At 48.8% G+C, this 14,294-nt stretch overlaps 1 protein-coding gene and 1 pseudogene across 1 annotated transcript; both read left to right on the forward strand.

Annotated features, from left to right (window-relative positions):
- Positions 1-108: 108 nt before the first annotated feature.
- Positions 109-5,788, forward strand: TMEM271 (transmembrane protein 271). Its single transcript, XM_045987227.1, has one exon. The coding sequence runs from the start codon at positions 301-303 to the stop codon at positions 1,429-1,431; it is 1,131 nt and encodes a 376-aa protein (XP_045843183.1). The 5' UTR covers positions 109-300; the 3' UTR covers positions 1,432-5,788.
- A 2,114-nt stretch (positions 5,789-7,902) lies between these two features.
- On the forward strand, positions 7,903-12,738 carry LOC123936847 (annotated as a pseudogene).
- Positions 12,739-14,294: the final 1,556 nt, after the last annotated feature.

Genomic DNA, 14,294 nt, shown 5'->3' on the forward strand with positions numbered 1-14,294 from the left:
ACGGGGCCGCGGGTGGGGTGGGGGGAGTGGAGCGTCCAGGGAGGGGCGCCGCGGGTTGGGGAGGGGGCGCGCGCGCCCTGCGGTCTTCCGCGCCGCATCGGTTCCCGGCGCGGGGCCGCGGCGGCGGCGCGAGGCGGAGGATGCGGACTCCGGCGGCGGTGGCGCGGGCCAGAGAGGACGCGGGAGGATGAGGAGGAGGCCGGCGGTCCGGCCGCGCGGCGCCGGGAGGAGGCGCAGGCGGCGGGGGCGGCGGCGGGCGGCGGCGGGCGCGCGGGGTGCGGGCCGGCTCGGGCGCGGAGGATGAAGTGGAGCGTCCGCGGGGCCTGCGCCGCGCTCTCCTCCTGCCTCCTGCTCGCCTGCGCGCTCAGCGCCGCCGCCGTCGGCCTCAAGTGCTTCTCGCTGGGCTCGGAGCTGCGCGGGGAGCCGTTCCGGCTGGGGGCGGCCGCCGGCGCCTTCTACTCGGGGCTGTTGCTGGCCGCCGGCCTCTCGCTGCTCGGCGCCGCCCTGCTCTGCTGCGGGCCCCGGGACGCGCCCCTCGCGGGGCCGGGGCCGGGCCCGGGGCTTGGGGTCCCCGCGGCCCCGGCAGGGGCTCCAGAGGCCGCGCCGGGAGAGCCAGGGGCCGCAGCCGGGCCCTCAGGGCCAGTGAACAGCCAGAACCTGCTCCTGCTCGGCGTTCTCGTCTTCATGCTCGGGGTCCTTAGCGCCTTCGCGGGCGCCGTGATCGACGGCGACACCGTGTCCCTAGTGGAACGCAAGTACTCCCACTACTGTCTGCCGCCCCGCGCGCCGGCCGCGGCCCCCGGCCCGGCCCCGGGCTCCGCGGCCGCCGCCCCCGGCCCGGCCCCCGGCGCGCAGCGCTCCCGCAGCACCCTGGACAGCGCCACGTCCGCCAAGTGCCGGCAGCTGAAGGACTACCAGCGTGGCCTGGTGCTTTCCACAGTCTTCAACTCGCTCGAGTGCCTCCTGGGCCTGCTTAGCCTCCTGCTGGTCAAGAACTACAGGTCGTCGCAGGCTCGGCGTGGCCGGCGCGGCCGGCGGAGGGGAGGCCGGGCCCTGGCGCGGCCCCGCGGCGGCCCGGGGCTCCGCGCGCAGCCGCCAGCCTCCCGGGCGCGGCGGGGCCGGCGGGGCCGGCGCGGCCGGCGGCTGCAGCCGCGGCCGAGCGAGGCTTCCATCCTGTCCCCGGAGGAGTCGGACTTCACCGCCCCGGGGGACTGCGCGGGCTTCGCGGCGCACCACGCCGTCTCCTACATCAACGTGGGCGTCTTCCACGCGTTCGACGAGGCGGGTGTGGAGGTGTGCTGCGGGGGGCACCCGTCGGTGGAGCTGCCGGGGTACGCGCCCTCGGACCCCGACCTCAACGCCTCCTACCCCTACTGCTGCCGGCCACCCTGCGAGGCGGGGCGCCCGTGGGAGCCAAGCCCGGCCTGCTGAGTGCCCGGGCCCAGCCCAGATAGACAGCGCTCGAGCCCGCGCACGCCTCCCCGCCCGGCCGCCGCAGCGAGGGAGGACCAGGGCTGGCGTGGCGTGGCACCTTCAGGGGCGGACTGGCCTCGCGTCGCTGAGGGCTCCTCGCCGCGAGACTGGTCCTTCACTATCACCATTTCTGTGTCTGGGAGGTTTATCTTCTTTTCTGTGTCTGTTCGTATCCGGATTCCATTTTAAAGTTTACAATAAATGTCTTGGGGTTGCCTCGCCCCCATCGCACTTCTCTTTGGCAAGTCCGGTTCAGGGTGAGAGAGCTCAGAGAGCGAGGGTGATTTCGCGGGAGGAAGGACCCACGCTGAGAGGACAGAAAAAGCAGCGGGTACTTTAGGGGTGGCCGAAGCGAAACAGCACCCAGCGGCAACACTTTGTACACGGATGTGCCTGCTTTTGTTGATACTTTCTTACTGTAAAGCTCTCCATAAACAGTGAAAATGTTTGGTAAATTTATTGCAATTTAAAATTGGTTAGTTCCTTTATTAAATTAATTGCTATGTTATTGAGATATTCATCAAATTGGAGTTAGGGGGCGTCGACACACAAATCAGTTTGGGGCAAATGGTTGAATTTGGTCCGGTGTTAAATTTGAACAGCTGTATTCTGCTGGTGGTTGACTCCATCCAACCAACCCCTTCCTAAAGCTAACTTTCAGACTGGCAGTGGGGTTTCTACTGCAAAGCTGGGCTTACTTTTGGTTAATATATATGAACAATCTGATCCTATTTTGGAAAATCACAGTCATAGTTTTTCTGGCAAAGATTATTTTCCTGTTAATTAATTCATTAATATCTGGTAATTTTGTATATTATAGCATTTCATTTAAAATACACCCCTTAAATAGCCTTAATTGATGTGAAGGTCATACTTCTATATCCTTAGGATATATATACATGTGTGTGCATACTTACACACATTATATTGAAATGCATACTAGGTGACAGCAAAATGTGTTTCCATCCCGTCTGGAGGGCTGACTGAGAGCCAGGCTGGCTCAGAGTCTTGGGGGCAAAAGGTAGTTCTATTGCATGTGCTGGATTTGTGGAGCCAGACAGGGATGCCTGTAATTCTCAAGGTGCTTGGAGCAGAGCCCCATCCTGGCCTGAATAGTGTGTGCCTCCTGCAAAGGGAGGTGTGGGCACACCCAGTGCTCTGCCAGGGGTGAGCACCACACAAAAGCACTCTAGGTGAGAAAAAATGAATTACGTGTAACATCTTTCTAGTATAGGGGTTCACTTCTAACTGGGAATGTAGCCAGTTTTAGGGCTGGAGGTGGAGTTTCCAGGTCCAGGCTCTGGGATGAGACTTCTTAGCTCCCAGGTATCTTGCACAAACCCCAAGTTCCCTAACCTAGACAACCAAAGCCCCATCCCAGCTGCAGTGGATGCTATTAGAGAGCAGAGGTCCCATGTCCAGGCAGAGGAGAGGAGACCTGTCACCAGTTAGCACATGATCCTTGGGGTGGCAAACCCATCACACTGATGCTCGGGCAATTCCTGTGTAACATGGGGGATATGATCAGAGGCAACAGGCCAATGTTTCCTTCTTGTTATGCTGATGTTGCTTGAGGAAAGAGGATGATTCACAGCCAATTTATGGGTTCTCATCCACAGTTCTCTTCAGATATTGGCCCATATTCAGCCTCTGGATTCAGCCAGGTTGAGGGCACAACCCAACTAGTCCAACTGCTGGTCCTCATAGCCTGGTCCCTCTCATGCCTCTGCCTCACCAGCTCACTGGCCATTAACCTTACACAGAAAATATGATACATGGCAGCAAAAGTGGTTTTTAAGATACTTTCTCCAATCTACCTAAGTCAAATCAAGAAGGAATTGCCAGATGTTTCCTGCTTCCTGAGCAGGAATGCGCCCCACTCTTGTTGCAGAACTCTCATAGACAGCTGCCAGGCTGATCCCCCAGAACGTACACAGCTGAGGTTGCTAGGCCAGTGTACCCCAGATTGGTGGGCACAGGGTGGGAAGGCCACTGGGCAGGCACCACTCCAAGAAAGCAAACAGCAAGGACATAAGATGTCAGACCTCCCAGTATCCTTCTGGTTTTCTGAAATGTTCCATCTTAACATAATTTGTACAGCTTAAAACATTATATGCCTTATGAATCTTTCAGATTTGCAGTCAGAATCAGTGGCCTCTCTGAAGTTTCGGACATTTCTTGGGCTGGAACAGAAGACAGAAGGGGGGTGAGGTGGGTGGGTCCAGTGCAGGAGGTGGCCGGCGTTTCACGCCATCTGTGTGGTCATCTGGCTGGGGCAGCAGGGAGCACCTGGGGGTGCGCCGACAGCTGCATTTCCCCTGACGAGCTTCTATGTGACCAACAGACTAGACGAGAGATTTCAAGGTGCGAGTGTTTCTGACTCCACATACATTGTTAACTCCACTTTATAGAGGCCGATATAATGATGTGGGATACCAGGATTTTTTTTTTTATTAGGGGAAATAAAATCAAGTCTCCCTAAACTTATATTGTTCCAAAGATCAGTACTCAGGGAAATGGGCAGGGAATTATGAAGCTACTGAGCTTCCTTTGAATTAGAACTGACTTCCTTGGGCCACTCCCACGCCCGGGCAGGCACCTGCTTCACGGCACTCACCTCTCAGGCCCGTCTATCCTACTTCCTATAAGTTTTAGTTTTTAAAAATTGATTCCTTAATGCTCCTTAGAAAATAAAGCCAGTCCCTGGAACTTTCTTAGAATGGGTCTTTCTCTGCTTCTGAGAATAACAATGAACCGCTAGCTGGCCTATTGGCGGCCAGACCGAGTTCATGATTACGACGAAGTACCGTCATGAAACAAACACACTTAGGGTTGCTCTGCGGCTTACTGCTGAGTTTGTAAGTTATTGTCTCCAACACAAAGGTTGTTTGTCTTTAAGGGAGTACTCTAAGACAACACATGAGGAAGCTGCCAAACAAAGCGAGTTTGCCTGGATTGATCAGTTAGATTAATCAGTCGGACCTCCCAGGGTCGCAGGTGTCTTTCCTTTTTCAGAGGGGGTGGTCTGCCCTTGGCAACACAAATCTGAACCACACAATTGGATTTTTGACTGAAATTCAATTAAGCAATCATTTGATTTTAAAGAGCAGTAAGACAGTGTTTGTGATGAAGACCATGCAGCTGGCGATGAAAGATTTCAGTCCTGGTGGGTGTTATGGCACAGTGCGGCCAGAGGTCTTGAACAGGCACACACACTCACACAGCATGAACGCACACACAAGTACAGGTACACATGAGGGCACAGAAACACAAATGCATGTGTGCACCCGTGTGGATATGTGCACACACAGGACATGTGCACACGGACACACATACGCATGTGTGCACACACCTGCACAGACATGCATGCAAGGAGGCACACACTGGCACAGGGCCAGGCAGCAGCCCTGCTGGGAGTGTCCAGGGCTCCAGGTACAGCCTGTCTGAGTTGGAGAAGCCTGGCCGCAGACTCGCCCCCTTGCAGTGTGGTGGGATTTGCTCATGGGGAGCATGCCTGGGAGGGTGCCTGGTGGGTGCTGAGCTGCACAGAGCTCTGCACACTCTGTCACATGCAGGGGGAGGACAGTGCGGATGGGCCCTCACCCAGCTGCCGGCACAGCACAGCAAGCCACATGTGAGCCGCGCTGGCTTCGGTGCCAGTGGCGTGGGGCAAGCTGAGCTCCTTGCTGCTTAGGAGGGTCTGTGTTGCACAGATACCTGCCACGGCTTGTTGGTGCTGACCCCTCTGGGGTCACCTTCAGCTCAACTCCCCCTCTGAGCAGGGGCTGCCTGCTTGCCACGCTGTCCTGTGGTACCCTCCAGGTTATTGCTGCCCCAAAGCATGGCTTTCTCATCAAGAAAGAAAGTTAGTAAATGACAGAAACCTTAAGAAAAGTGAATTCTGGCATATAAATATGTATAAACTTTATATACCTGTGTACCTATTTCTTACATGAGACGGAGGCAGCAGTCTAACGCCAACTGGTTGACTTTCCAGATGATCCAGTATCTGCTTGGTTTGCCACTCTTTAATACGGTGACTGACAGGAACAAAATACCAACAAAATGGGAAAAAAATGAACTTAGGAAAAGAGTATTCATGAATCATTGTGTCCCCAATCTGAATTTTCTAAGGACTTCCTGGGGTGGCAGGAAAAAGCCTGGTGGTTCCCAGAGCTGTGTTTATAACAGTTGTCTTAAAATCTCCATGTTTCGAGGGGAATCTGTTTATACATGGGAGTTTCATCTAGGGAAGCCCTGATCTCTGTTTTGCCTTTTTACCTGCCATTTATCAAGAGAATGTCAATAAAATGTCTTATCACTTTGGGATCAATAAAATCTGTGTTAAAGCACAACACCCACCTCTAAACACACAGCAGTCCTTTCCTGCTTATCTCTGCACGGGTCTTGTCCTGGCCCTGAAGGCTGTGGCCGGATGTGGCCAGATCTACCCGCGATGTGCAGGATGGGTAGGTGGGTGGGTAGAGACTGCTCGGACCCTCTGCCCTCCCTCTGCCCTGGATTTGCTGAGGGCACCAGGAGGGGTGCCCACCTCACCTGCCTTTCTCCTCAACACCCAGGCCCCAGACGTGGCAGTGCTTACCCTTTTTCTAACCCACCAGCCTACTCCTTTCCCTTTTCTCCACTCCCATTGCAACATTTCCCTAGAACACAGGTCAGATCATGCTATCCTACTCAGAAACTACTCTTTAAGAACTCCCCTTTTCCTGAAGGAAAGCAAAATCTGGTGGACCTGGCCCAGCCTGACCCTTCGGCCCTCTCTGTGAGCTACCAGGAGCTGGGGACAACCTGAGCAGAGGCTCCTATCTGGTAGGGCTCAATGAATAAAGAGTGGGGCGCACGTCAGATCCTTGGTGTGCAGTGGTAAAGAGGAAGGAGCTGTGGTGCTGAGCAGGAGAGGAAGGAGGGTGTGTCTCTTGGGCTGGTACTCTGTAGCTTGAATCTATCGCCTGTGGCTTCTGTCACGAAGCATGGAAACTGGGTGGCTTTGCTCACAGTCTGTGGCCTGAGATCAAGGTGCTGGCAGAGTTGGCTCCTCCTGGAAGCTCTGAGGAAAAAGATTCCAGACCTTTCTCCCAGCTTCTGGAGGCTGCTAGCGATCCTTGATGTCCCAGTCTCTGCCTCCATCTGCACGCGGCCTTCTCGTCTGTCCCCGTGTGCCCTCCTCTGTGTCTTACAAGGACATTCTCATTGGATTTAGGTCCCACTCTAATCCAATGTGATCTGCAAATAAGGCCATGCTCTGGGTGGACCAAACTTTTGGGAGGACAATACTGAGCTCAGGGCAAAGCTCAGTTGAGGTTTGTGGTTTGCTCATTCTTTCCTGCAGGAAACATTTATGCCTTTCTGTGCAGGCCTAGCTGCAAAGGACCTCAGAGGACCGGCACTCCTTGCCTGGGACATGCTGTGCGCGAATGACGCTGTTGGAGCCCTCATCAGACCATGGGTATTTACAGACCTGAATAGATCATCCAGATGAATATTCTAAAAAAAGCTGAAACATTAAAATTAATAGCCCAAGAGGAAAAAACTTTCTGAAAATAAGTTATATGTGGTTTATTTGCAAATAGTTTGAGATAACAGCCATAATAACTACATTAATTTGCAAATCCAGACAGGCATATGTCATTCTTCTCTCCATGCAGGGTTGGGGCAGGAGTGGCCTCAGTGCCCGGGAGGTTGGGGGGACTGCCAGTCCAGCTGAGAGACAAAGGCTTCAGGACCCCAGGCTATTTTGGAAAGTGACCTTCTCGCTCTGACAGGGATTCCTCTAGGCCTCTCTACCTCAGGACATTTGCAGGACCTTGGGTCAGCCTCTGTCTTACTCACCTTAGGAGTTTTCTTTCTGCCTACTCTCTCAGCTCCAGCCTTGGTTCATGGTTTCTCATTCTGTGAGAATGCCTGTCCCCTGTCCCCTGACCCTCTGTCCCCTTGTCCTGGCTCAGTTGGGCCATCACCTTTGCTGGGACCTCCCTTGAATTCACCTGCAGGACAGTGTCTGCCTTGCATTCCTACCCTTGTCCCAGTGGGCATGCCAATGAGAGTCCCTCTTGTATTTTTGGTGTAACTCATGTTATTTTTCCCTATGTCATGACTTCAGTTCTCCACAGTGGAGTCATCCCCAGCCATGAGCTCACTGCCTTCCCTCACTGCTCTCCCAACACCATCTACTCCTGAGGCAGGGGAAAGAAGGCCCTACCAGCTGGCAGAGGCTTCATCCTCACTTGCCCATCCAACAAGGGTTTCTGAAGACTGCAGGCCAGCCCTTGGGGCTCCAAGTGGAACCTGGAGTATAAACCATCATCTTTGTCAGTGGTGTGGGCCTCACCTGATAAATGGCTAGCTTGTCTGGAGCACTAGGCCTGGGCCAGGGCCTTTAGGCTCTCTGCGCCTTCAATCCTGGAAACGATGACTTTACAGGTGGGAAAACTGAGACTTCAGGAACTCAGTTCTGCCCAGGATGGAGCTGGTGTGGGAGCTGTGACCTGAACTTGGTCTCTCCTGGTGCATGGGACACCTGCCTTGTTCTAGATGCAAGGCAAGACCAAGGATCTGTTTCTAAGCAGCATACTCCAGGTATGGGATGGGTAGCATGACAGTCTGTGTCCTTCCAGACTCTGGGTGCTTACAGCCAACGGCCTGTTTGTGACTCCCTTCAGGGTCCCTTAGGACCCTAAACTCAGCTTTTCCCCCAAATTCAACATTTTCCCTTCTTGGCTGAGTGGCTCCACACCTACCCCCTCACCCACCCCAGAATCTTGTCCACATGTCTGCACACATCCATCTCCCAGCTCTTCAGCTCAGCTCTCTGCTAACTCAGCTTATCAGTGTTTCCTTCAACAACTGTTGGCTGGACTGATGTCTAATTCCAGATGGTGCCGCACAATCCCTAACCTGCCACTTGCCCTGATTCAAGTGCAGGTGCTTGCTCTTGGGAGAACTAGAGGGTAAATAGGTTTTACATTCAGATTTTTCTTTTTTTTTTCCACACAAAGTCCAGAAGTCTGCTTGTATTTTACACATAGAGTACATCTTAGTTTGGACCAGCTGCATTTCAAATGCTCAGTAGCTGCATGTGGAGAGTGGCTGCCTGCTGGTCTTAGAACAGCCTCTTCTCGTACAGGCTTCTTTTATTTCAATTAGGGAAAATGTTCAACATGAAGTATTGCACAGAAATAACACACATGTATCCACCACTTGGATTCAGTTTGCATTGCCATCAAAACAAAAACCTCAAATTTTAAAATTTTAGTAGTCTAAAATGTTATTCCCCATATTTCATCCATATTTCTTTTATTTTTATTTGTTTTTTAAAGATTTTATTTATTTATCAGAGAGAGAGAGAGCGCGTGCGCACAAGCAGGGGAGGGGCAGAAGCAGAGGAGGAGAAGCAGGCTCCCCACTGAGCAAGGAGCCTGATCTGGGGCTGGATCCCAGGACTCCAGGATCATCACCGGAGGTGAAGGCACATGCTTAACGACTAAGCCACCCTGGCGGCCCCTCTTCTATTTTTAAATATATAAAGTATGGCAGGAGCAGCCAGAGCTTCCTCCTCGTCCTTTGGACCACCCCTCATCTCCCGTTGGTTTCAGGTCATTCCCAGGGATATTTCTGGGCTTCTGCCACAATGTGTGTGTCCATGCACCACCATTTATACAGTACTGTTTCTGCATATTTTTAAACTTCACATAATGGTATTATACTATGTTTAATCTTCATGCAATATGCTGTTTTGCCCTCAGCATTACATTTTTGAGATTGATTTGTGGTTCTCCCTGTACCTCTGGCGTATTTACTCAAACTGACATATTGTATTCTGTTGTGTAGATAATCCGCAGCTTCTTCAACATTCCCCTACGGAGACACTCCTGAATTACTCCCTTTTCCACTTTCATAATCCACACAGCGGCAAAAACCCTTCACCTGTCTTCTTGTTTCTGTGGGACCCACACCCAGGTGTGATCATGGGACATGTGTATTTCAGCTCTGCTGGGAGCTGCCGGGTACTCCGTATGTGCAGTGTGGAGACAGTTTCCTAGAGTCACAGGGCCCCCGGCAGGAAATGCCCTGGCCCCCATCCCTCCACAACTGCCTCACTTTGGCTTCTTGTTCTTGGGGAAATGGTATCTCGCTGTTCTCACTTGCATATCCACTATTGCTAGGGAGGCATCTGTATTTGCTTGTTCAGTCTTCGGTATTGTTCTTGGACCTTTCCACAGATGAGACTGTCACGTGGCATACAGAGTCTTGCCAGGGTGTGGGCTAAAACTGTGTTGGATCTGTATGTTAATTTAGGGGGAATGCCACCTTGACAATTGTGAGCCCAACCATCCTTCTTTGACTAGGTCTGTCCCTTCACTTATTTGGGTCTTCCTTTATGTCTGTCAATAAAATTTAATATTTTTCTCTGTGAAATCCTTTGCATGACTTTTTTCAGATCATCCCTGAGATGCATTTCAAGTTTTATGGTTATTGTCAATGCTGTCTGTTTGAAAATACATTTTCTACTTGTTTGGTTTAAAGACAATTGCTGACCTGGCATTTGGATCTTGTCCCCAGCAATGTTGCAAACATTTCTTCTCAGTTCTAATAACTCGTCTATTTCCAATATCATCTATGACTATCGATGGTTTTGCTTCTTGCTCTCCAAGCTCCCTGCATGTTTTCTGGCCCAAGTGTTCTTCCTAAAATCTCCCACATAAACTTGAGTACAGGTGGGGATGACAGGACTGAAGTCACTAAGTATGAGGCTCACCTGGATCTTGGTAGATACCCTTTAATACATTAAGTGTATCTTCTTCTATTTGTAGTCTGCTAAGAAGTTTTTTGTTGTTTTTTTTTTTGTTTGTTTTTGTGTAAAGGGGTACTGAGTTCCATCGGTGTCTTTGTCTCATGAACGTGGTCATTTTTCCCCCAAATTCATCTGTTATTGTGGTCAATTACTCTCATATATTTTTCAATTTTAGATCAAGCTAATAATGCATTCAGTCAGTTGTACTATTTTTTCACCCTCCTACTCCATATTTCCACCCCAATGAGCATCAACTCTCTTTGGTAATATGCCTCTGTATTTATAGAAAACAATGATTTACACTGAAATTCTAGTTATTTCAATTTTGGGCATGATTACTGATTTATTACTATTGAACTTACACCCCCAACTTGACACACAACCTTTTCTCCCCACACTGCCTGTAGTGTTTTGGCTTTTTTTTTTTTTCATTTTTTGCCAAATTAGTATTCTACTTTGTTAAGATCATAGACATTGTCCACAGGTAAAGTATACAGTGTTCCATGAGAACAGTGTCTTTTTTGTTTTCCTTGAAATTAACAACTGACTGATGTTTTCCATGAAACTGACAATACATCCCCAACTTTTGACAAACGTGAAAGCGTTATCTCCATGTGTCCAAACATGGCAATTAAACCAGGCTTTCTTTTCACATGGGCCTCCCTACCCAAGTTCCCATCCCCTCCCGACATAGGCTCTGTGGTCTCTGTAAGTCAATATTGGAGATCTCCCCTTGCTCCTCTCAGGTCCCCGCATGTAGCTATACACTGATTCCCAAGATCTTCATGGGCAGGAAGTGGGGCTGAATTCTTGGGTGACACTGGCCAGTCACAGATGTTTATAGCAGCTTTATTCATAATTGCCCAAACTTGGAAGAAACCAAGAGCTCTTTCAATAGGTTACTGGATAAATAAACTGTGGTGCTTCCAGACCATGGAACATTAATCAGTACTAAAAAGAAATGAGCTAGGGGCATCTGGGTTGCTCTGTCAGTTAAGCACCTGACTCTTGATTTCAGCTCAGGTCATGATCTCAGGGTTGTGAGATGGAAATCTGCACTGGGCTTTGCTCTGGGCGTGGCATCTGCTTAAGATTCTCTTTCTTCCTCTCCATCTGCCTCTCCCCCATCACTGTCTCTCAAAAATGAATGAATGAAAAGCTAAAAAGCTTTTGCACAGTGAAGGAAACCAACAACAAACAAAAAGGCAAGCTACTGAATGGGAGAAGATATTTGTAAATGATATATCTGCTAAGGGATTAGTATCCAAAATATATATAAACAACTCCTACAACTCAATACCAAAAAAGGATTCTATTTTATTATTTTTTAAAGATTTGTTATTTGGGGGCGCCTGGGTGGCTCAGTGGGTTAAAGCCTCTGCCTTTGGCTCAGGTCGGGATCCCAGGGTCCTGGGACCGAGCCCCGCATCGGGCTCTCTGCTCAGCAGGGAGCCTGCTTCCTCCTTTCTCTCCGCCTGCTTCTCTGCCTACTTGTGATCTCTGTCAAATAAATAAATAAAAAATCTTAAAAAAAAACTTGAATTTGTTTCTGGCCTATCCCATTCCATTGGTCTACAGGTCTATTTCTGTGCCAGTACCATACTCTTTTAATTATAGCTTCATAATATATCTGGAAATCTGGGATTGAGATACCTCCAGCTTTCTTCTTCTTTTTTTAACTTTATTTTTTCATTGTTCCAAGATTCATTGTTTATGCATCACACCTAGTGGTCCATGCAATACGTGCCCTCCTTAATACCCATCACCAGGCTTACCCAACCTCCCACACCCCTCCCTTAAAACTGCTTTGGTTAGGCCTAGTCTTGGATGAGTTTTGTTGTCAATCCCAACCCAGTCCAGAACGGCTACTCTGATCTTTGTCAATAAGGAAAGTGGAGAACCAGGCACTGTGGCTCCCAAGGACAGGCTGAAGCCAGGATCTAGGCCTCCAGCCAAAGCTTTAGATGGGAGATCTCATGTTTCAATACCAGGTGTAGGCAAAATGTTTGATGCTCAAGCAGCCTTAGCTAGAGTTGGCACAAAGTCTTTGGGAACTGTCAACAGAGCCACAGAAAATTCAGTAAAAACTAATGGGCCTCTCAGTCAGAAGCGGCCAAACTTCTCTGCCTAAAAGGTGACTGAGAAGACTGTCAAAGCAAAATGCTCCATTCTTGCCTAGGATGACACCTTTCCAGAAATAGAAAAATTATTTCTCTTTGATCCTTTAGATTTTGAGAGTTTTGACCTGCCTGAAGAGCACCAGATTGCACACCTACCCTTGATTGGAGTGCCTCTCATGATCCTTGATGAGGAGAGGGAACTTGAAAAGCTGTTAAAACTGGGGCTCCCTTCACCTCTGAAGATGCCCTCTCCACCATGGGAGTCTAATCTGTTGCAGTCTTCCAAGCATTCTGTGGGCCTTGGATGTTGAATTGTCACCTGTTTGCTATGCCTTACATATTTAAATTTCTTAGCACTTAATAGCTTGTATGTTTTGTATTAATAAAGCAGTTCTCTCAAAGACAAAAGAAATTGCTTTGGCTATTCAAGGTCTTTTGTGGTCCTATACAAATCTGAGGAATATTTGTTCTAGTTCTGTGAAAAATACAATTGGTATTTAAAGATTTTATTTATTTATTTGACAGAGAGAAATCACAAGAGAGGCAGGCAGAGAGAGAGGAAGGGAAGCAGGCTCTCTGCTGAGCAGAGAGCCCGATGTGGGACTCGATCCCAGGATCCCGAGATCATGACCTGAGCTGAAGGCAGTGGCTTAACCCACTGAGCCACCCAGGCGCCCTGGAATTGTTTTCTTAATTCAGCTTTTTGCTGCTGATTGTTAGTGTATAGAAATGCAAAATATATGAAGCAAAAACTAACAGATTTAGGAGAGAAACACATAAATCTACAATTATGGTTGGAAATTTTAGCTATCTTTTTGGCAATTGAAAGAATAAGTAGAAAACAAACCAGTAAGGATGTAGGTCTAGTTGACAACAAGTACTTTAACCTAATAGTTACAGGACATCACGTGACAATTGCTGAATCCCTTTTTTTGACCATTGCACATGGACTGTTCATCAAGACAAGCCAACTGCTAGGCCATAAAAGTGAAGCAGGAAATATTTCAAACTGAATGATAATAAAAAATGCAGCGTATGAAAATTTATAAATATAATGCAAATAAAAAAGGGAAATTTATAGCTTTAAATGCTTATATTGGAGAGGAAAAATGACTTAAAATGATTCTAAGTTTCTATTTTAAAAAGCTAGGGAAAAAGACACCAGTTAATAACCATATTAACTATTCGGTGGCCAGGAACGAGTTTTAAGCATTTTACTCCCTAACGTGATAGTGTGGTACTTACATGTAGACATTTTGCTATGTGTAGCTTCACTTTAGGGAACTGGCAGGGTCCTTGGTTATGACATGCATTGCAGCCTCATGGTTTTCTATTTAAAATAATGGAAAATAGATCTCCAGTTAGTGTTTCAGCATGAAACACTTTTCCAGAATGGATTATTTCAGATTTTCAGAATGGATTATTAAGTTGGAGATGTCCTATAACTAGAAAAAACAATTTTAGAAAGTGATAAAAAGATCTTAAATATTTTTAAATATTGGATATCTGTACATTAAGAAACACTCTCCCATCAAAATGACAAGAAGTAATGGTGTTGAGGATGTGGAGAAAAGGAACCCTTGTGCACTGTTGGTGGGAATGTAAATTGGTGTGGCCACTGTGGAGATGATATGGAGGTTCCTCAGAAAGTTAAAAATAGAACCGCCGTCTGATACAGCAATTGCACTTCCGGGTATTTACCTGAGGAAACAAAAACAGTAACTCAAAAAGATGTCTGCACCTCTGCATTCATAGCAGCATTATTTATAATAGCCAAGATGTGAAGACAAGCTCAGTGTCCACTGACGGATGAATGGATAGAGAAAACACAACAGAGACACACACACACTCACACACATACAATCGCTCAGACAAGAAAAAGAAGAAAA

Source organism: Meles meles, chromosome 2, assembly GCF_922984935.1.
Source record: "Meles meles chromosome 2, mMelMel3.1 paternal haplotype, whole genome shotgun sequence".
NCBI classification, from domain to species: domain Eukaryota; kingdom Metazoa; phylum Chordata; class Mammalia; order Carnivora; family Mustelidae; genus Meles; species Meles meles.

What these genes read in the sequence shown, in the direction of transcription:
- TMEM271 (XM_045987227.1), top strand. Translation starts at nt 301, where the DNA reads ATGAAGTGGAGCGTCCGCGGGGCCTGCGCCGCGCTCTCCTCCTGCCTC.